Source organism: Somniosus microcephalus, chromosome 20 (genome assembly GCF_052327205.1).
Source record: "Somniosus microcephalus isolate GS21.2 chromosome 20, FLI_Smic_1.0, whole genome shotgun sequence".
Lineage (NCBI taxonomy): Eukaryota > Metazoa > Chordata > Chondrichthyes > Squaliformes > Somniosidae > Somniosus > Somniosus microcephalus.
This window is the reverse complement of record NC_141006.1, coordinates 10,583,740-10,607,314: the sequence shown is the minus strand read 5'-3', so window position 1 is coordinate 10,607,314 and position 23,575 is coordinate 10,583,740. Positions and strand designations below refer to the sequence as shown.

At 49.1% G+C, this 23,575-nt stretch overlaps 1 protein-coding gene across 2 annotated transcripts in view; it reads left to right on the top strand.

The window, feature by feature from the left end:
• LOC147103056 (cytosolic 5'-nucleotidase 1A-like) overlaps positions 1-23,575 on the top strand; it is an 88,680-nt gene that overhangs the window by 41,041 nt on the left and 24,064 nt on the right. The window contains exon 4 of one of the 2 annotated variants that reach the window (XM_085962328.1): positions 21,151-21,273. The exons of the other annotated variant lie outside the window; for it this stretch is intronic. Coding sequence (XP_085818454.1) covers positions 21,151-21,273 — 123 coding nt within the window. The remainder of the gene's footprint in view (positions 1-21,150; positions 21,274-23,575) is intronic. 2 annotated transcript variants of the gene reach the window in all.

Genomic DNA, 23,575 nt, shown 5'->3' with positions numbered 1-23,575 from the left:
CCGCGTTTGATGTTCCACGGAGTTGGCCACTCTATCCATGGAAGAAGACATCCTCGCAATGCCCTGCGACGTCCTCCCACTCATGCTTGAGCCGGACTCCTCCATTCTCTCTCTAATCGTGGGCTGTGTGCCTGGAAGGCCTGTCAACAGATTGTCTGCCCATTATCACATTGCTGTTTGTGGGAGCTTGCTGTGCGCAAATTGGCTGCCGCATTTCCTACATTACAACAGTGACCACACTTCAAAGTACTTTATTATTTGTGAAGCATTTTGGGACGTCCTGGGGTCATATAAAGGCACTGTAGAAATGCAAGTTCTTTCTTATAATGAGATAATAATCCTTAATTCAGGAAGCAGGTCGCAACTTATTAACTGTAACAACTGTATACTTTACTGGGCTGTACTTAAGACAATCCGAATAGAGATAGAACGGCAGTGAGAAAAGGTGGATCAATCGCGTTCAGAAGGAATTTATTTGTCTTAAAAAAGACAAGAAGAAACTAACTGCTGGTTCATTCTCACAGCGCAGTGTGGGAAACAGGATGAAAATGACACATTCACCATCGCCGGATTGTAGAATGGACTTTAAACCAGCAAAGGGTGTGGGTGGAAATCAGACTAATTTCAAGATAAGGAAATGAAGGAATATGAGCAAAATTCAGAGTACAAACAGTGATCAAAATAACATAAATACTCTGGGAACAGAAACCATTATAGGAAGCAATAATAAAATACCTGTTAAAAATAAGGCAGGATTAATGAAAGATGAATGAACATTAAATTGCCTGTATAGCAATGTACAGAGCATCAGAACATAAGAAATAGGAGCAGGAGTAGGCCAATCGGCCCCTCGAGCCTGCTCCACCATTCAATAAGATCATGGCTGATCTGATCCTAACCTCAAATCTTCTATCACTCTGCATCCACCCGAACCCATGTGATCTCCCGGGAGAGGCGAAAAACCAGATAAAGACCCAATGGCCAATTTGGGAGAAAAAAATCTGGGAAATTCCTCTCCGACCCATCTAGGCGATCGAAATTCTTCCAGGAGATCACTCTGTCCCTATATTTTCTACAGTACTTACCTTCTGTAAAGGCGATCTCCACCCCAGCCAGGAACAGGAATAAAACCATCTCCTGAAATCTAACACAGAATTAGAACACAGTAGGAGCAGAACCAGGCTACATGGCCCCTGGGCCCACTCCACTACCCACAGAGCCATGACCATTCCGAACCTAGACTCATGTCCAATTTCCTGCCCGCTCCCCGTAACCCTTAATTCCCTTTACTTCTAGGAAACTATCTATTTCTGTTTTAAATTTATTTAATGATGTAGCTTCCACAGCCTTCTGGGGCAGCAAATTCCACAAACCCACCACCCTCTGAGTGAAGAAGTTTCTCCTCATCTCAGTTTTGAAAGAGCAGCCCCTTATTTTAAGATTATGCCCCCTAGTTCTAGTTTCACCCTTCATTGGGAACATCCTCACCGCATCCACCCGATCAAGCCCCTTCACAACCTTATATGTTTCAATAAGATCGCCTCTCACTCTTCTGAACTCCAATGAGTAGAGTCCCAATCTACTCAACCTCTCCTCATATGACCACCCCCCTCATCCCCGGGATTAACCGAGTGAACCTTCTTTGTACTGACTCGAGAGCAAGTATGTCTTTTCTTAAGTATGGACACCAAAACTGTATGCAGTATTCCAGGTGCGGTCTGACCAATACCTTGTACAACTGCAGCAATACCTCCCTGTTTTTATATTCCATCCCCCTAGCAATAAAAGCCAACATTCCATTGACCTTCTTGATCACTTGCTGCACCTGCATACTAACTTTTTGAGTTTCGTGCACCAGGACCCCCAGATCCCTTTGTACTACAGTACTTTCCAGTTTCTTGCCATTAAGATAATAACTTGCTCTATGATTTTTCCTGCCAAAGTGCATAACCTCACACTTTCCAGTATTGTATTCCATCTGCCAAATCTCTGCCCACTTACTTAGCCTGTCTATGTCCCTTTGCAGGTTTTTTATGTCCTCCTCACTCACTACTTTCCGTCCCATCTTTGTATCATCTGCAAACTTTGATATGTTACACTCGGTCCCCTCCTCCAAATCGTTAATATAGATTGTAAAGAGTTGGGGGCCCAGCACTGACCCCTGCGGAACACCACTAGTTACTGATTGCCAGTCTGAGAATGAACCATTTATCCCAACTCTCTGCTTTCTGTTAGAGAGCCAATCCTCCACCCACGCCAGAATATTACCCCCAATCCCGTGATTTTTTATCTTGAGCAATAATCTTTTGTGTGGCACCTTGTCAAATGCCTTTTGGAAGTCTAAATACACTACGTCCACTGGTTCCCCTTTATCCACCCTGTATGTTACATCCTCAAAAAACTCAAGCAAATTTGTCAAACATGACTTCCCCTTCATGAAACCATGCTGACTTTGCCCTATTAAATTATGTTTATCCAAATGTCCCGTTACTGTCTCCTTAATAATGAACTCTAACATTTTACCAACCACAGATGTTAGGCTAACCGGTCTATAGTTTCCAGCCTTCTGTCTACTGCCCTTTTTAAATAAGGGTGTTACATTAGCAGTTTTCCAGTCTGCCGGGACCTTTGCTGAGTCCAGTGAGTTTTGGAAAATTATTACCAATGCATCCACAATCCCTACCGCCACTTCCCTCAAGACCCTAGGATGCAAGCCATCAGGTCCAGGGGATTTATCCGCCTTGAGTCCCATTATTTTACCAAGTACCACTTCGTTCGTGATTTTAATCGTATTTAGTTCCTCCCCCCCTAGAGCCCCCTGTTTGTCCAGTGTTGGGATATTCTTAGTGTCCTCTACTGTAAAGACTGATACAAAATAATTGTTCAGTGTTTTTGCCATCTCCATGTTTCCCACCATTAATTTCCCGGTCTCACCCTCTAAGGGACCAACATTTACTTTAGCCACCCTTTTTCTTTTTATATAACTATAGAAACTTTTGCTGTCTGTTTTTATATTTTTTGCTAATTTACTTTCATAATCTATCTTCCCTTTCTTAATCAATCTTTTAGTTATTTTTGCTGTCTTTTAAAGGCTTCCCAATCTTCCATCCTCCCACTAGATTTGGCTACCTTATATGCCCTTGTTTTTAGTCGGATACTATCCTTAATTACTTTACTTAGCCACGGATGGCTATCTTTTCTTTTACACCCTTTTTTCCTCAGTGGAATATATTTTTTTGGAAGTTGTAAAATAACTCCTTAAATGTACACCACTGATCATGTACCGTCTTACCCTTTAATCTATTTTCCCAGTCCACTCTAATCAATTCCGCTCTCATACCTTCATCGTCTCCTTTATTCAAGCTCAGCATGCTTGTTTGAGATCCAACCTTCTCACCCTCTAATTGAATATGGAATTCAACCATGTTATGGTCACTCATTCCAAGGGGATCCTTTACTTGGACATTTTTAATTAATCCTGTCTCATTACACAGGACCAAATCTAAGGTTGCTTGCCCCCTGGTTGGTTCAGTTACATACTGCTCAAGAAACCCATCCTAATACACAAAATGAACTCATCCTCAAGGCTGCTCTGCCCAATTTGATTTGTCCAGTTAATATGATAATTAAAATCCCCCATAATTATAGCTGTTCCCTTATTACAAGCCTCAACTATTTCCTGATTAATACTCCGTCCAACAGAGTTGCAACTGTTCGGAGGCCTATAGATCAGTAAGCAAAAGTGTGGTCAGTTAAAAAGTGAGAGAAATACACCATCAGGACAGATGGGCAGGGTGGGGTCAGTTACCCCAAATAGGAATCTGTACACAAATGCACGTAACATCTATATATATAACAGGATATGTCTGCCTGTCTGTCTCTCTGTCTGTCTGTCTCTGTCTGTCTGTCTCTCTGGCCGGCTATACAATCAAAAGTTATAGAGCGTACCTACACATATGTTATATCAAAAGAAAGCTCATCATTAGGGGACTCTTGTAGGCGTATTTACTTTTTGCTCGGACAAAAATTGGACAAAATTTGTGCCGATGGTATCCAAAAAACGTTCAAAATTCCTCTCATTATCCGCTCATTTGCATCGAGTGGGGGCGGGTTCATTGTGTGTGCGGGTGGGCCATCCTACAGTGGAGTGACGTGATGATTGACCAATCCTACAGTTCAGTGACCTGACGGTTGACCAATCGGTGCGTGTGTGGGCGGGCCTTATCATTCTGAACCGAGGCGAGTCGCCGCCATCTTGATTCCAAACTTTTCATTTCTTTTTCCCACTTTCTGCGTGTTTCTTTTCAAATCTGCATTTCCAGCAAAAAAAAAGTAGCTTTTAAAACACAAATTGTTTTTAAAAAAAAGTTAATTAATTTGTAAATCTTTTCTCTAACATCTAGAATTTTCCTACCTTTCACCGTTTTTTCCAGGCCTGTAAGCCTGGGCCTCTGTTGCCCAGCCACGCCCGAGCTAGGCACCACCCGTCGCGCTCAACAAGCGGCTCCCAATCGCCGCCATCTTTGTGAAGGCTGGAGGGGGGCGGGCCTGAGCCGAGCGTCGCCACCGCCGCCATCTTAGTAAAGGCGGGTGGGGCAGGAGTCAGCGCGCGCGACTTGAGTCCGGCCGGGCCTCATGCGGTAGGTTGCGCGGCGGCGTCTCTCTCTCTGCTCTTGAAGCCGGCTCGGGTGGGGGGCGGGGCTCGGGAAATCGGGGGCGTGGCTCGGGGACTCCCCCCCCTCCTTCCACCTTCCCCCCTCTCCCCTTCCTTCCCCCTTCCCCCCCGTTGCCGGCAGAGGGGAGAGGGTCTGCTGGCTCCCCCCTCCCTTTCTCCCCCCCCTCCTTCCCCCACCTCCCCCTCTCCTCCCCTCCCCTCCTCTCCCTCCCCTCCCCTCCTCCCCCCCGCCCCCTCTCTCCTCCCCTCCTCCTCCTCCCCCCTTTGCCCCCCCTTCCCCCCTCCCCTCCTTCCCCCCTTCCTCCCCTTCCCCCCTCCTCCTACCCCCCTCCTCCTTCCCCCCTTTCTCCCCCCCCGCTACTCCCCCCCCTCCCCTCCCTTCCCCCCCTCCCCTCCCCTTTCCCCCCTTCCTCCCACCCCTTCCCCCCAGTCGCGCTCTCTCTTCCCCCGTCGCGCTCTCTCTTCCCCCCAGTCGCGCTCTCTCTTCCCCCCAGTCGCGCTCTCTCTTCCCCCCAGTCGCGCTCTCTCTTCCCCCCAGTCGCGCTCTCTTCCCCCCAGTCGCGCTCTCTCTTCCCCCCAGTCGCTCTCTCTCTCTCTTCCAACAACAACTTGCCCTCAAAAATCCCTCGGCACCGCCGGGCCCTTCAGCAAGAAATAAAACAAATGAGTTAGAAGCACAAATTCAGCTTAAAAGGTATGATGTAGTGGCCATTGAAGAGATCTGGCTACAAGCTGGGCATGACTGGGAGCTAAATATTCCAGGCTAGGGAATCTATAGAAAGGACTGGGAATTTGGGAAAGGAGGAGGAGCAATATTGATAAAAGACACAGGCCGCGATTTCGCCTACTGAGGCGGGTCTGGTGCGGCCTGGGTCGGTGGCGGGGTGCAACCCCGATGCTGGCTCCAGCCCACTCTGTGAAATGAATTTTACGCTGATGGGACTTGTTAAGCCCGCCCAGTGAGTTTGCCGGCCAATTGAAGGAAGCGTGTCTGACGATGTCATTTGATGATGCATCATCAGCCGGTTTCCTTAAAGGGACCAGGCGCAAATTGATTTTGACAGTTGTGCTGTCAGTATTCTACCGCAGTGAGATGCTGCATGCTTATGGAGGGAGTCACAGCACGCAGGGAGGTTCTCTTCTCTTCCCATGGGTGGAAGAGACCTCCCCAGGAGACCAATGCAGCCTGGTTGCACATTGCCCAGGAGGACACAAGCAGGGATGTCGTCAGGGGTCCATGGCTGCAGTGGCACAAACCTTTCAATGATCTCAGTAGATCACGAAACATTACTGCAAAGCCACACTCAACCTCATCCTGCTGTGCCACTGATCACATCCCCATCACTCTGCCTTCCCTCCCGTACTCCTGCACATCTTTACTCATACCAACTTACCTTGTACCTCCACCCATCCCTCTCTATCTACATTATCACTTCCCTATCTCACTAGTCACCCCTCACACTCACCCTCATCCTAGTCCAATAATAAGAATAAAACCGGAAGGACCACCCAGCATTGGCACACACCCCGCCCAGTCAACCCTGCAAAGTCATTCTCACCAACATCTGGGGACTTGTACCAAAATTGGGAGAACTGTCCCACAGACTAGTCAAGCAACAGCCTGACATAGTCATACTCACAGAATCATACCTTTCAGCCAATGTCCCGAACTCCTCCATCACCACCCCTGGGTAGGTCCTGTCCCACCGCCAGGACAGACCCACCAGGGGTGGTGGCACAGTGGTATACAGTCGGGAAGGAGTGGCCCTGGGAGTCCTCAACATTGACTCCGGACCTCATGAAGTCTGATGGCTTCAGGTCAAGCATGGGCAAGGAAACCTCCTGCTGATTAGGATCTATCGCCCTCTCTCAGCTGATGAATCAGTACTCTTCCATGTTGAACACCACTTGCTAGAAACACTGAGAGTAGCAAGGGCACAGAATGTACTCTGGGTGGGGGACTTCAATGTCCATCACCAAGAGTGGCTTGGTAGCACCACTACTGACAGAGCTAGCCGAGTCCTGAAGGACATAACTGCCAGTCTGGGCCTGCGACAGGTGGTGAGAGAACCAACACGAGGGAAAAACCTACATGACCTCGTCCTCACCAATCTACCTGTCGCAGATGCATCTGTCCATGACAGTATTGGTAGCAGTGACCACCGCACAGTCATTGTGGAGACAAAGTTCTGTCTTCACACTGAGGACACCCTCCATCCTGTTGTGTGGCACTACCATCGTGCTAAATGGGATAGATTCAGAACAGATCTAGCAGCTCAAAACTGGCCATCAGCAGCAGCAGAATTGTATTCCACCACAATCTGTAACCTCATGGCCCGGCATATCCCTCACTCTACCATTACCATCAAGCCAGGGGACCAACCCTGGTTCAATAAGGAGTGTAGAAGAGCATGCCAGGAGCAGCACCAGGTGTACCTAAAAATGAGGTGCCAACCTGGGGAAGCTGTAACACAGGACGACATGCATGCTAAAAAGCAGAAGCAGCATGCTATAGACAGGGCTACGCAATCCCACAATCAATGGATCAGGTCAAAGCTTTGCAGTCCTGCCACATCCAGTCGTGAATGGTGCTGGACCATTAAACAACTAACAGGAGGAGGAGGCTCCATGAATATCCCCATCCTCATTGATGGTGGAGCCCAGCACGTGAGTGCAAAAGACACAGCTGAAGCATTTGCAACCATCTTCAGCCAGAAGTGCCGAGTGGATGATCCATCTCGGCCTCCTCCTGAGGGCCTCACTATCACAGAAGCCAGTCTTCAGCCAATTCGATTCACTCCACGTGTTATCAAGAAACGGCTGAGCGCACTGGATACAGCAAAGGCTATGGGCCCCGACAACATCCCGGCTATCGTGCTGAAGACTTGTGCTCCAGAACTAGCCGCGCCTCTAGCCAAGCTGTTCCAGTACAGCTACAACACTGGCATCTATCCAACAATGTGGAAAACTGCCTAGGTATGTCCTGCCAACAAAAAGCAGGACAAATCCAATCCGGCCAATTGCCGCCCCATCAGTCTACTCTAAATCATCAGCAAAGTGATGGAAGATGTCATCGACAGTGCTATCAAGCGGCACTTACTCACCAATAACCTGCTCACTGATGCCCAGTTTGGGTTCTGCCAGGGCCACTCGGCTCTTGACCTCATTACAGCCTTGGTCCAAACATGGACAAAGGAGCTGAATTCCAGAGGTGAGATGAGAGTGACTGCCCTCGACATCAAGGCAGTATTTGACCGAGTGTGGTATCAAGGAGCCCTAGCAAAACTGAAGTCAATGGGAATCGGGGGGGGAAACTCTCCACTGGCTGGAGTCATAGTTAGCACAAAGGAAGATGGTTGTAGTGGTTGAATGTCAATCATCACATCCCCAGGACATCACTGCAGGAGTTCCTCAGGGCAGTGTCCTAGGCCCAACCATCTTCAGCTGCTTCATCAATGACCTTCCCTCCAACATAAGGTCAGAAATGGGGATGTTCACTGATGACTGCACAGTGTTCAGTGCCATTCACAACTCCTCAGATAATGAAGCAGTCCATGCCCGCATGCAACAAGACCTGGACGACATTCAGGCTTGGGCTGATAAGTGACAAGTAACATTCACGCCACACAAGTGCCAGGCAATGACTATCTCCAACAAGCGAGAGTCTAACCACCGCCCCTTGACATTCAACGGCATTACCATCACCGAATCCCCCCATCAACATCCTGGGGTCACCATTGACCAGAAACTTAACTGGACCAGCCACATAAATACTGTGGCAACAAGAGCAGGTCAGAGGCTGGGTATTCTGCAGTGAGTGTCTCACCTCCTGACTCCCCAAAGCCTTTCCACCATCTACAAGGCACAAGTAAGGAGTGTGATGAAATACTCTTCACTTACCTGGATAAGTTCGCAGATGACACGAAAATTGGTGGGGTGGTAAATTGCGAGGAGGAAAGCCTCAGGCTACAGGACAATATAAACGGGTTGGTCAGATGGGCGGAAAAGTGGCAAATGGAATTTAACCCTGAAAAGTGCGAGGTGATGCATTTTGGACGGACAAATAAGGCAAGGGAATACACAATGAGTGGTAGGACCCTAGGAAGTACAGAGGGTCAGAGGGACCTTGGTGTACATGTACATAGATCCCTGAAGGCAGCGGAACAGGTAGATAAGGTGGTTAAAAAGGCATATGGGATACTTGCCTTCATTAGCCGAGGCATAGAATATAAGAGCAGGGAGGTTATGATGGAGCTGTACAAAACGCTGGTGAGGCCACAGCTGGAGTACTGTGTGCAGTTCTGGTCGCCTCACTATAGGAAGGATGTGATTGCTTTGGAGAGGGTGCAGAGAAGATTCACCAGGATGTTACCTGGGATGGAGCGCCTCAGCTATGAAGAAAGACTAAACAGGCTGGGGTTGTTTTCCTTGGAGCAGAGAAGGCTGAGGGGGGACCTGATTGAGGTGTACAAAATGATGAGGGGCATAGATAGGGTAAAGAGGAACTTTTCCCCTTAGTAGGGGGGTCAATAACAAGGGGGCATAGATTCAGGGTAAGGGGCAGGAGATTTAGAGGGGATTTGAGGAGGAACTTTTTCACCCAGAGGGTGGTTGGAATCTGGAACTCACTGCCTGAAAGGGTGGTAGAGGCAGGAACCCTCACAACATTCAAGAAGCATTTGGATGAGCACTTGAAATGCCATTGCATACAAGGCTATGGACCAAATGCTGGAAAATGGGATTAGACTGGACAGGGATGGATGGGCGGCGCAGACACGATGGGCCGAAGGGCCTCTTTCTGTGCTGTAAAACTCTATGACTCTATGAGTGCAGCTCCAACAACACTCAAGAAGCTTGACACCATCCAGGACAAAGCAGCCCACTTGATTGGCACCCCATCCACCACCTTAAACATTCACTCCCTCCACCACCAGTGTACCGTGGCTGCAGTGTGTACCATCTACAAGACGCACTGCAGCAACTCGCCAAGGCTTCTTCGGCAGCACCTCCCAAACCCGTGTCCTCTTCCACCTATGGTGTGGAGATGCCGGAGTTGGACTGGGGTGGACAAATGTAAGAAGTCACACAACACCAGGTTATAGTCCAACAGTTTTATTTGAAATCACAAGCTTTCGGAGCGCTGCTCCTTCGTCAGGTAAGACTTCACCTGACGAAGGAGCAGCGCTCCGAAAGCTTGTGATTTCAAATAAAACTGTTGGACTATAACCTGGTGTTGTGTGACTTCTTACACTCTTCCACCTAGAAGGACAAGGGCAGCAGGCGCATGGGAACACCACCACCTGCAAGTTCCCCTCCAAGTCACACACCATCCTGACTTAGAAGTATATCGCCGATCCTTCATCGTCACTGGGTCAAAATCCTGGAACTCCCTCCCTAACAGCACCGTGGGAGTACCTTCACCACACGGACTGCAGCGGTTCAAGAAGGCAGCTCACCACCACCTTCTCGAGGGCAATTAGGATGGGAAATAAATGCTGGCCTTGCCAGTGACGCCCACATCCCATAAACGAATAAAAAACAAAAAACACCCGACCTCCTTACCTGATGTGATCCCCGAGCAGTAGGGAAGCCATTGGCGAACTCCATGGCCTAGAAATTCAGTGGCCTGCGCCACCAGTTTGCACCCAAAGAGGGCTTTTGCGCCACTGTGCAAACCTACCGCGATATTTAGCGGGGCGCTAATGGCGGCGTTAGCCATTAGCGCTGCGCCGCCACCGATGACGTCATCGGTGTGCGCAGCGCCCCGCTATCGCCCCGCTGGCCATATTTAGTTGCTGCCACCTCCCCCGCGCCGGCTGCAAACAGCGACCGGTACACGGGGCCTACCTGTGGCGGTAGTGGGGCGAGTTAAGGTGGAGGTGCGGCCGGCCGCTTTTTTGGCGGCCGCCTGCCCGCACCTCCGTCCCCGGCCTCCTACACCCCCCCCGCCCCCCCCGCGGCATTGCCGGCTGTTTCCAGAGAGCCCGGCACTTCTCCTTGGTGCCGGGCTCATTTGCCGGCACTCGCGAGCGGGGATCGCGCTGTTGCAGGCACCTCCCCCTTAAGAGTGGGAGGAAGGCCTGCAGTACCGCAGGCTGCCGTGCCGCAGCGGGTGGCGCTGCGGCACTTTACACGCCGATATTCAGTTTCAGCGCCCCAAGCGGGGCGCCGAAACCCTTGTTTAGCGGCCGGCTTCCACTTGGGGCGCTGAAAGTGAATTTCCCGCTGGCGCAAGTGGCTCCGCGCGCAGCGGTAATTCCGGTGCCCAGGCGAGCTGGGCGCCCCTAACTGAATTTCTAGGCCTAAATATCTAAAGGTGAGCTTAAAATAGTTTTTAAGTGCCTGTTAACAAGTTCTTAATAATCTAAATTGCCTCCCCTGCCGCTTGGTGTCAGGTCTGTTCGGTGATGACAGACCCGATATCTGGAAGACTAGCGCCCCCTGACTCCCTGAAAAATTCTCCCACAATTCTAGCAGTAGAAAGGATTTCAGCAATAAATAAAGTACTAAGAGTTGCTAAAATGAACATGAAAAATACTTGCAAGGGCTGTCAAAGCTAAGAGCCAAAGCTTTTATCAATATATTAAGAGAAAGAGAGTGGTAAAGGGAATATGGGCCCATTAAAGACATATGCTGGTGAGACAATAAGGAAATGGCAGACTTGTTAAATGAAGACTTTGTATCTGTTTCACAGTAGAGGAAGAGGACAAAATACCAGCGGTACATGAGAACCTAAAAATAAATCAATGGGAGGAACTTGGTGGATTTCCTATAAATGTTTTAAATGGTAATGGAAAAAATAATGGGACTTAAGATGGACAAATCTCCAGGACTTGATGGTTTCCACCCCAGAGTATAAAAGAAAAAGGTGCAGAAAAATACAGATGCTTTAGTATAATTTTCCAAAGCTCTCTAGATCAAGAATTGTGCATTTAGATTGGAAAATTAAAAATGTCACTCCATTACTTAAGAAAGGAGGGAGAGATAAACCAGGAGACTACGGTCCTGCCAATTTAACAGTGGTTGTGGGGAAGTTACGGGAATCTATCAACAGGGCAGAGTGACTGAGCACTTGGACAATATCAGCTGATCAAAGAGTCAGCGTGGGTTAGTGAAGGGGAGGTCATGTCTGACTATTCTAGCTGAAGTTTTGAGGAGGTCATTAGCATGGTGGATAGAGCAGTGTCTATGGATGTTGTCTGTATGGATTTCCAGAAGGCATTTGATAAGGTTCTGCACAAGAGATTGTTAGCAAACATGAGATTGTATGGGATTGGAGGTAAGCTTGTGACATGGGTCGGTGATTGGTTGGGAGGCAGGAGACAGAGAGTGGGGATAAAGGGAATATACTCTGATTGGCGGGATGTGACAAGTGGTGTTCCCCAGGGATCTGTACTGGGGATTCAGCTTTTCACCATATTTATCAATAACAATGAAGGAATAGACAGTTGTATATCCAAGTTTGCTGATGACACAGTTAAGAGGCACAGTAGATGGGAGCAGGAAGTTACAACAGGACATTATCGAATTTTCAAAAGGCATTTGATAAGCCACATAAAAGGTTATTACACAAGATTAGGGCTCATGGGGTTGGGGGTAATATAGTAGCATGGATAGAGGATTGGTTAACGGGCAGAAAACAGAGTAGGGATAAACGGATCTTTTTCAGGTTGGCAGGCTGTAACGAGTGGGGTGCCGCAAGGATCAGTGTTGGGGCCTCAGCTATTTACAATCTATATTAATGACCTAGATGAAGGGACCGAGTGTAATGTATCCAAGTTTGCTGATGATACAAAGCTAGGTGGGACAGTGAGCTGTGAGGAGAGCACAGAGAGTCTGCAAAGTCTGAAGGCTTTGTGTCTTAATGCGAGGAGCATTCGTAATAAGGTGGATGAATTAGCTGCGCAAATAGAGGTAAATGAATATGATTTGATTGGGATTACGGAAACATGGCTCCAGGGTGGCCAAGGCTGGGAACTCAACATCCAGGGGTATTCAATATTCAGGAAAGATAGCCAAAAAGGAAAAGGAGGTGGGGTAGCATTGCTGGTTAAAGAGGAGATTAACACAATTGTAAGGAAGGATATTAGCTCTGATGTTGTGGAATCTGTATGGGTAGAACTGAGAAATACCAAGGGGCAGAAAACGTTAGTGGGAGTGGTATATAGACCTCCAAACAGTAATGCGGAGGTTGGGGATGGCATTAAAAGGGAAATTAGAGAAGCGTGCAATAAGGGCACAGCAGTTATCATGGGTGACTTTAATCTACATATAGATTGGGCTAACCAAATTAGTAACAATACTGTGGAGGAGGAATTCCTGAAGTGTATACGGGATGGTTTCCTGGACCAATATGTCGAGGAACCAACTGGAGATCAGGCCATCTTAGACTGGGTATTATGTAATGAGAAAGGATTAATTAGCAATCTTGTTGTACGAGGCCCCTTGGGTCAGGGCGATCATAATATGATAGAATTCTTCATTAAGATGGAGAGTGAAGTAGTTGACTCAGAGACTAGGGTCCTGAATTTAAATAAAGGAAACTACTATGGTATGAGGCGCGAGTTGGGTAGGATTGATTGGGGAATGTCACTCAAAGGGTTGACGGTGGATAGGCAATGGCAAACATTCAAAGACCGCATGGATGAACTACAGAATTTGTTCATCCCTGTTTGGCATAAAAATAAAACAAAAAAGGTGACTCAACTGTGGCTAACAAGGGAAATTAGGGCTAGCATAAGATCCAACGAGAGCACATATAAGTTGGCCAGAAAATGCAGTAAACCTGAGGATTGGGAGCAGTTTAGGATTCAACAAAGGAGGACAAAGGGATTAATTAAGAAGGGGAAAATAGAGTATGAGAGTAAGCTTGCAGGGAACATAAGAACTGACTGTAAAAGCTTTTATAGATATGTGAAGAGAAAAAGATTGGTGAAGTCAAGCGTAGGTCCCTTGCAGTCAGAATCAGGGGAATTTATAATGGGGAACAAAGAAATGCCTGACCAATTAAAAACATATTTTGGTTCTGTCTTCACAAAGGAGGACACAAATAACCTCCCAGAGATGTCGGGGAACATAGGGTCTGATGAAAGGGAGGAACTGAAAGAAATCAGTATTTGTAGGGAAATGGTGTTAGGGAAATTGACGGGATTGAAGGCCGATAAATCCCCAGGGCCTGATAATCTACATCCTAGGGTACTTAAGGAAGTGGCCCTAGAAATAGTAGATGCATTGCTGATCATCTTCCAACATTCGATAGAATCTGGAACAGTACCCATGGATTGGAGGATAGCTAATGTTACCCCACTATTCAAAAAAGGTGGTAGAGAGAAAACAGGGAATTACAGACTGGTAAGCCTGACATTGGTAGTGGGGAAAATGCTAGAGTCCATTATAAAAGATGTAATAGCAGAGCACTTGGAAAACAGTGACAGGATCGACAAAGTCAACATGGATTTACAAAAGGTAAATCGCGCTTGACTAATCTGGAATTTTTTGAGGATGTAACTGGTAAAATAGATAAGGGAGAACCAATGGATGTGGTGTATTTGGACTTTCAAAAGGCTTTCGATAAGGTCCCGCATAAGAGATTAGCGTGTAAAGTTAAGGCACATGTGATTGGGGGCAAGGTATTGACTTGGATAGAGAACTGGTTGGCAGACAGAAAGCAAAGAGTTGGAATAAACATGTGATTGGGGGCAAGGTATTGACTTGGATAGAGAATTGGTTGTCAGGCAGAAAGCAAAGAGTTGGAATAAACGGGTCTTTTTCCGAGCGGCAGGCAGTGACTACTGGGGTACCGCAGGGATCAGTCCTTGGACCCCAGCTAGTCACAATATATATATTAATGATCTAGACGAGGGAACTAGATGTAATATCTCCAAGTTTGCAGACGACACAAAGCTGGGTGGGCGTGTGTGCTGTGAGGAGGATGCCGAGAAACTCCAGTATGATTTGGACAGGTTGGGTGATTGGGCAGAAGCATGGCAGATGCAATATAACGTGGATAAATGTGAGGTTATCCACTTTGGTGTCAAAAACAGGAAGGCAGATTATTATCTGAATGGCAGTAGATTGGGAGAAGGGGAAGTGCAATGAGACCTGGGTGTCCTTGTGCACCAGTCACTGCAGGTGCAGCAGGCGGTTAAGAAGGCAAATGGTATGTTGGCCTTCGTAGCGAGAGGGTTTGAGTACAGGAACAAGGATGTCTTGCTGCAGTTGTACAGGGCCTTGGTGAGACCACATCTTGAGCATTGTGTGCAGTTTTGGTCACCTTATCTGAGGAAGGATGTTCTTGCCATGGAAGGAGTGCAGCGAAGATTCACCAGGCTGATACCTGGGATGGCAGGAATGACGTATGAGGAGAGATTGGGTCGATTGGGCTTATACTCGTTGGAGTTTAGAAGAATGAGAGGGGATCTCATTGAAGCTTATAAAATTCTGACAGGACTGGACAGACTAGATGCAGGAAGGATGTTCCCGATGGCCGGGGAGTCCAGAACCAGGGGTCACAGTCTAAGGATAAGGGGTAAGCCATTTAGGACAGAGATGAGGAGGAATTTCTTCACCCAGAGAGTGGTGAACCTGTGGAATTCTCTACCACAAAAGGCAGTAGAGGCCAATTCATTTAAAATATATTCAAGAAGGAGTTGGATATATTTCTTAAGGCTAAAGGGATCAAGGGATATGGAGAGAAAGCAGGGACAGGGTACTGAATTTGGATGGTCAGCCATGATCTCATTGAATGGCGGAGCAGGCTCGAGGGGCCGAATGGCCTACTCCTGCTCCTATCTTCTATATATATAGACTAAGTGCGTGTGCAGTAAAGTGGCAGATGGAGTAAAATGTAGGGAAATATGAGGTTATTCACTTTGGTAGGAAGAATAGAAAAACAATATTTTTTAAATGGTGAGAAATTTTCAAATGTTGGTGTTCAGAGAGATTTGGGTGTCCTCGTGCAAGAAACACAGAAAGTTAGCATGCAGGTACAGCAAGCAATAAGGAAGGCAAATGGCATGTTGGCCTTTATTGCAAGGGGGTTGGAGTATAAGAGTAAGGAAGTCTTGCTACAATTGTACAGGGCCTTGGTGAGACCACACCTGGAGTACTGGGCACAGATCTGGTCTCCTTATCTAAGGAAGGATATACTTGCCTTGGAAGCGGTGCAACGAAGGTTCACTCGATTGATTCCTGGGATGAGAGGGCTGTCCTATGGTGAGCGATTGTGTAGAATGGGCCGATACTCTCTGGAGTTTAGAAGTATGAGAGGTGATCTCATTGAAACATACAAGATTCTGAAGGGGATTGACTGGGTAGATGCTGAGAGGTTGTTTCCCCTGGCTGGAGTGTCTAGAACTAGGGGGCACAGTCTCAGGATAAGGGATCGTCCATTTAATACCGAGATGAGGAGGAATTTCTTCACTCAGAGGGTGGTGAATCTTTGGAATTCTCTGCCCCAGAGGGCTGTGAATGCTGAGGCTTTGGGTATATTCAAGGCTGAGATCGATAGATTTTTGGACTTTAGGGGAATCAAGGGATATGGAGATCGGGCGGGAAAGTGGAGTTGAGGTCGTTGATCAGCCATGATCTTATTGAATGGCGGAGCAGACTCGAGGGGCCATATGGCCGACTCCTGCTCTTAATTCTTATGTTCTTATTGATAGATTAAGTGAGTGAGCAAAACTATGGCAGATGGAGTTCAACGTGGGGAAACATAGAAACAGGAGTAGGCCATTCGGCCCTTCGAGCCTGCTCCGCCATTCAACGAGATCATGGCTGATCATCCAAACCCTAGCACCCGGTCCCTATACCGACAGCCATCCCACCCAAGCCCTATCCCCGTAACCCCACGTATTTAATCCCCCTAACACTAAGGGCCAATTGTTATCATGGCCAATCAACCTAACCCGCACATCTTTGGACTGTGGGAGGAAACCGGAGCACCCGGAGGAAACCCACGCAAACACGGGGAGAATGTGCAAACTCCACACAGACAGTCACCTGAGGCCGGATTTGAACCCGGGTCCCTGGCGCTGTGAGGCAACAGTGCTAACCACTATGCCACCGTGCTGAAGTGTGAGGTAATCATCTTTGGATCTGAGAAAGATAAATCAGAGTATTTTCTTAATGGCATGAGACTAAGAACTGTGAATGAGCAGAGAAATTTAGGTGTCCATGTATACAAATCACTAAAAGCTAGTGGGCAGGTACAAAAAATAATGTAAATGGCTAATGGAATGTTGGCCTTTATCTGAAGGGGGCTGGAATACAGTGGGGTGAAGTTATGTTCCAGCTGTACCGAGCTCTGGTTAGACCCCGTCTGGACACTGTGTTCAGTCTGGGCCCCGCCCCTCAGGAAGGATATACTGGCCTTGGAGGGGGTGCAGCGCAGATTTATCAGAATGATACCGGGGCTAAAAGGGTTAAATTATGAGGACAGGTTGCAGTGACTGGGCTTGTCTTCCCTTGAGTTTAGATGATTGAGGGGTGATCTGATTGAGGTTTTTATATAATGATAAAGGAATTGATAGGGTAGAGAGAAACTATTTCCTCTGGTGGGGGGGGGGCGGTGGCGGAGTCCAGAACAAGGGGCATCACCTTAACATTAGAGCCAGGTCATTCAGGGAGGGGTGATGTCAGGAAGCACTTCTTCACACAAAGGGTGGTGGAAATCTGGAACTCTCTCCCCAAAAATCTGTGGGTGCTGGGGGTCAATTGAAAATGTCAAAACTGAGATTGATAGAGTTTTGTCAAGTAAGGGTATCAAGGGTATGGAGCTAAGTCGGGTAACTGGAGTTGAGTTACAGGTTTAATAGAATGGTGGAATAAGCTCAAGGGAATCTGACGCCTGAATGGTCTCCTCCCGTTCTCGGCTTCCAATTTCCCTATATTCCTACGGCACTCGTATATGACAAATTGTTGTCCATTTGGGAACTCACCAAACCTAGGAATTATATGGTCATCAGCTTAAAGCTTTGCTGCCAATATCTAAAGGGATGTGGCCACTTAAAGATAAAGGGGCTGCATTTGAGGCAAAAATTGTCTCAGCCTTTTCAAAACTGTATAGGAAAATTGGCTACAGACAGCGAGGGCAGGCAGAGTAAATTGGGAGGCGGGAATGGAGCCTGTGGGCAAGTGACAGAGGAGCACAGACTCTGAACCCCAGTGTGATGGGCTAATGGCAGAGCTCAGTAACTGCTTCCCAATGGAATGAGTATCCCTCAATCATTGCTCCATCCTTCCTGTGGTTCCTGGTATAATGGTGGTTGTGAGCAGCCAGGCCTTGGTATAATGGTGGTTGTGAGCAGCCAGGCCTTGGTATAATGGTGGTTGTGAGCAGCCAGGCCTTGGTATAATGGTGGTTGTGAGCAGCCAGGCCTTGGTATAATGGTGGTTGTGAGCAGCCAGGCCTTGGTATAATGGTGGTTGTGAGCAGCCAGGCCTTGGTATAATGGTGGTTGTGAGCAGCCAGGCCTTGGTATAATGGTGGTTGTGAGCAGCCAGGCCTTGGTATAATGGTGGTTGTGAGCAGGTGCCTGATGATCTCCCTGCCATACCTCCTTCCATCCAGCATCACTTCTACCACACTATTATTTTGTGCCCTTTAAAAGCAGACCTTATGAATAATTTTGCCAGGACCTACAGATTAGCACCAGACCTCCAGCTCGCACTGAACTACCCAGCGTCTGTCCGAGTTCCCATGGAAGCTGCTGTTAGTTCTTGGGTTGGATTTCCCCCACTGCTGCCAGTCACAATCGGGAGTGAGGAATGTGTTGGGATGCTGCGTCACTGGTTTTCCAACATCCTCCAGCGCCTCTGGGTCAATTCGGGTGGTCGTAGTCAAGGGATGCGTCCTTCAACCTCAGCCATGCTGATCATCAGGGGTACCCAGTGTCGCCATGGCAGTGGAGCAGGGTTCAAAGGTTAACGGGCCAAAATATTTAAAAATTTTAAAGTTGTTTCTGTTCTGTCGCTGGTCACTCTGAGTCGCTGGTCACTCTGAGTCACTGGTCACTCAGTTGCTGGTCACTCTGAGTCACTGGTCACTGAGTCGCTCATCACTCTGAGTCGCTGGTCACTCTGAATCGCTGGTCACTCTGAACCGCTGGTCACTCTGAGCCGCTGGTCACTCTGAACCGCTGGTCATTCTGAGTCGCTGGTCACTCTGAGTCACTGGTCACACTGAGTCACTGGTCACTCTGAGTCACTGGTCACTCTGAGCCACTGGTCACTCTGAGCCACTGGTCACTCTGTCACTGGTCACTCTGAGTTGTTGGTCACTCTGAACCGCTGGTCACTCTGAACCACTGGTCACTCTGAGTCACTGGTCACTCTGGGTCGCTGGTCATTCTGAGTCATTGGTCACTCTGAACCGCTGGTCACTCTGAGTCACTGGTCACTCTGGGTCACTCTGGGTCACTGGTCACTCTGGACCACTGGTCACTCTGGACCACTGGTCACTCTGAGTCACTGATCACTCTGAGTCACTGGTCACTCTGAGTCACTGGTCACTCTGAGTCACTGGTCACTCTGAGCCGCTGGTCACTGTGAGCCGCTGGTCACTCTGAACTGCTGGTCACTCTGAGTCGCTGGTCACTCTGAGTCACTGGTCACTCTGAGCCACTGGTCACTCTGAACCGCTGGTCGTTCTGAGTCCCTGGTCACTCTGAGTCGCTGGTTTCTCTGAACCGCTGGTCGCTCTGAGTCGCTGGTCACTCTGAGTCACTGGTCACTCTGAACTGCTGGTCACTCTGAACCGCTGGTCACTCTGAGTCCCTGGTCACTCTATGTCGCTGGTCACTCTATGTCGCTGGTCACTCTGAGCCACTGGTCACTCTGAGTCACTGGTCACTCTGAGCTGCTGGTCACTCTGAGCCGCTGGTCACTCTGAGCCGCTGGTCACTCTGAGTCGCAGGTCACTCTGAACCACTGGTTACTCTGAGCCACAGGACACATTGAACCGCTAGTCACTCTGAATCACTGGTCACTGAGTCATTGGTCACTCTGAGTCGCTGGTCATTCTGAGTCATTGGTCACTCTGAACCGCTGGTCACTCTAAGCTACTGGTCACTCTGAGCCACTGGTCACTCTGAGCCACTGGTCACTCTGAGCCACTGGTCACTCTGAACCACTGGTCACTCTGAACCGCTGGTCACTCTGAACCGCTGGTCACTCTGAGTCGGTGGTCACTCTGAGTCGGTGGTCACTCTGAGTCGGTGGTCACTCTGAGTCGGTGGTCACTCTGAGCCACTGGTCACTCTGAGCCACTGGTCACTCTGAGTCACTGGTCACTCTGAGTCGCTGGTCATTCTGAGTCACTGGTCATTCTGAGTCACTGGTCACTCTGAGCCACTGGTCACTCTGAGCCAGTAGTCACTCTGAGTCGCTCGTCACTCTGAGTCGCTGGTCATTCTGAGTTGCTGGTCACTCTGAGTCACTGGTCACTCTGAGTTGCTGGTCACTCTGAGTAACTGGTCACTCTGAACCACTGGTCACTCTGAGTCACTGGTCACTCTGAACCACTGGTCACTCTGAGTCACTAGTAACTCTGAGTCACTAGTCACTCTGAACCGCTGGTTGCTCTGAGTCGCTGGTCACTCTGAGCCACAGGTCACATTGAACCGCTGGTCACTCTGAATCACTGTTCACTCTGAACCACTGGTCACTCTGAACCACTGGTCACTCTGAACCACTGGTCACTCTGAACCACTGGTCACTCTGAGCTGCTGGTGACACTGAGTCACAGGTCACTCTGAACCACTGGTTACTCTGAGCCACAGGACACATTGAACTGCTAGTCACTCTGAATCACTGGTCACTCTAAGCTACGGGTCACTCTGAGCCGCTGGTAACTGTGAGTCACTGGTCACTCTGAACCGCTGGTTACTCTGAGTCGCTGGTCACTCTGAGTCACTGGTCACACTAAACCGCTGATCACTCTAAACCGCTGGTCATCTGAGTCCTTGGTCACTCTGCGTCGCTGGTCACTCTGCGTCGCTGGTCACTCTGAGCCGCTGGTCACTCTGAGCCGCTGGTCACGTTGAACCGCTGGTCACTCCGAATCACTGGTCACTCCGAACCGCTGGTCTCTCTGAGCCGCTGGTCACTCTGAGTTGCTGGTCACTCTGAGCCGCTGGTCACTCTGAGCCACTGGTCACTGAGCCACTGGTCACTCTGAGCCGCTGGTCATTCTGAGTCGCTGTTCACTCTGAGTCGCTGTTCACTCTGAGTCGCTGGTCACACTGAGTCGCTGGCCACTCTGAACCGCTGGTCACTCTGAACCGCTGGTCACTCTGAATCGCTGGTCACTCTGAATCGCTGGTCACTCTGAATCGCTGGTCACTCTGAGTCACTGGTCACTCTGAGTCGCTGGTCACTCTGAGTCGCTGGTCACGTTGAACCGCTGGTCACCGATAAACGTCACGCCCGATAAACGTCACGCCCCGCTCACTGACCCATTATTTGTTCCTCTCCAGGACTATCGGTTGAAAGATTCTGCATGACTGGTGGGAAGAGTCCGATCGAGTATTTGAAAGCTTATCACACCAATCTTTATCTATCGGCTGATTCGGAGAAAGTGCAGGATGCCATCGAGCAAGGTAAGCACAGAGCAACCATTCAGCTCTCGGTTTCCATAGAAACTCATAGCACACACCACAGAAATCTTCCAGTGGCACAACAATGACAGAGGCAGGAAACCCACCTGCTGCAAACTTCAGCCAAGGTGACAGACCTTGTAACGACCTTGTGGAGACGATTGGCCACTTTCAGCTGAGTCTGGCTCTCTTCCACTGTTGGCCAGAGCACCGACTCAGTTACACTCCTGGAGCGAGAATCCCGAGGGACAGGCTCCCCAGAAGGAGTTTTCGGATATGGTACCTGAACATGAGAAGTTTCCCCTGTGCAAACTCTTCCACTGCCACTCTGTCTAAGGCACACCCCATCACTCAGGATTCAGTTGTTACCTTGCAATGCGAGGATACCTGGACCATAACAAGCCCTCAGGGTGAGGCGGGGGCCTGGTGTACGGAGGATGGGAGCGAGCCTTCAGTAGCCAGTGTCCACACACTGCCCATCCATCCTGCCCTATTATAAGGTACAGGAGTCCAGTGACTGCAAAAGGCAAGGAGAGTTTGGGGCACAAGTCCTAACTTTTTCACTTAATTAACGGATTTTATGTTTAAATTGCATTAGTAACTTCATTTCAGCTGTTCAATCCCGGGAGCTGTTTAAACCTTGTTACTTGGTGCCTTACCTGTGGGCTGGTTAGACCTGGTAAAGAGGTAGTTAATTGGTTACAATTGAGGTGCTCCAGTGCTGTTCCCTGGCAGATTTTCCCAGCCGCAGTTGGGCCTTTGTACAAGTGAAGATAGTTTGACAAGGGTAATCGCAGGGAGAGGTCAGAGAGTAATCGCAGGGAGAGGTCAGAGAGTAATCGCAGGGAGAGGTCAGAGAGTAACCGCAGGGAGAGGTCAGAGAGTAATCGCAGGGAGAGGTCAGAGAGTAATCGCAGGGAGAGGTCAGAGAGTAATCGCCGGGAGAGGTCAGAGGGTAATCGCAGGGAAAGGTCAGAGAGTAATCGCAGGGAGAGGTCAGAGAGTAATCGCAGGGAGAGGTCAGAGAGTAATCGCAGGGAGAGGTCGGAGAGTAATCGCAGGGAGAGTTCAGAGAGTAATCGCAGGGAGAGGTCAGAGAGCAATCGCAGGGAGAGGTCGGAGAGTAATCGCAGGGAGAGTTCAGAGAGTAATCGCAGGGAGAGGTTGGAGAGTAATCGCAGGGAGAGGTTGGAGAGTAATCGCAGGGAGAGGTCGGAGAGTAATCGCAGGGAGAGGTCAGAGAGTAATCGCAGGGAGAGGTCAGAGAGCAATCGCAGGGAGAGGTCGGAGAGTAATCGCAGGGAGAGGTCGGAGAGTAATCGCAGGGAGAGGTCGGAGAGTAATCGCAGGGAGAGGTCGGAGAGTAATCGCATGGAGAGTTCAGAGAGTAATCGCAGGGAGTGGTCGGAGAGTAATCACAGGGAGAGGTCAGAGAGTAATCGCAGGGAGAGGTCAGAGAGTAATCGCAGGGAGTGGTCAGAGAGTAATCGCAGGGAGAGGTCAGAGAGTAATCGCAGGGAGTGGTCAGAGAGTAATCGCAGGGAGAGGTCAGAGAGTAATCGCAGGGAGTGGTCAGAGAGCAATCGCAGGGAGAGGTCAGAGAGTAATCACAGGGAGAGGTCAGAGAGTAATCGCAGGGAGAGGTCAGAGAGTAATCGCAGGGAGAGGTCGGAGAGTAATCACAGGGAGAGGTCAGAGAGTAATCGCAGGGAGAGGTCAGAGAGTAATCGCAGGGAGTGGTCAGAGAGTAATCGCAGGGAGAGGTCAGAGAGTAATCGCAGGGAGTGGTCAGAGAGCAATCGCAGGGAGAGGTCGGAGAGTAATCACAGGGAGAGGTCGGAGAGTAATCGCAGGGAGAGGTCAGAGAGCAATCGCAGGGAGAGGTCAGAGAGTAATCGCAGGGAGAGGTCAGAGAGCAATCGCAGGGAGAGGTCAGAGAGTAATCGCAGGAAGAGGTCAGAGAGTAATCGCAGGGAGTGGTCAGAGAGTAATCGCAGGGAGTGGTCAGAGAGTAATCGCAGGGAGTGGTCAGAGAGTAATCGCAGGGAGTGGTCAGAGAGTAATCGCAGGGAGAGGTCAGAGAGTAATCGCAGGGAGAGGTCAGAGAGCAATCGCAGGGAGAGGTCAGAGAGTAATCGCAGGGAGTGGTCAGAGAGTAATCGCAGGGAGTGGTCAGAGAGTAATCGCAGGGAGAGGTCAGAGAGTAATCGCAGGGAGAGGTCAGAGAATAATCGCAGGGAGAGGTCAGAGAGTAATCGCAGGGAGTGGTCAGAGAGTAATCGCAGGGAGAGGTCAGAGAGTAATC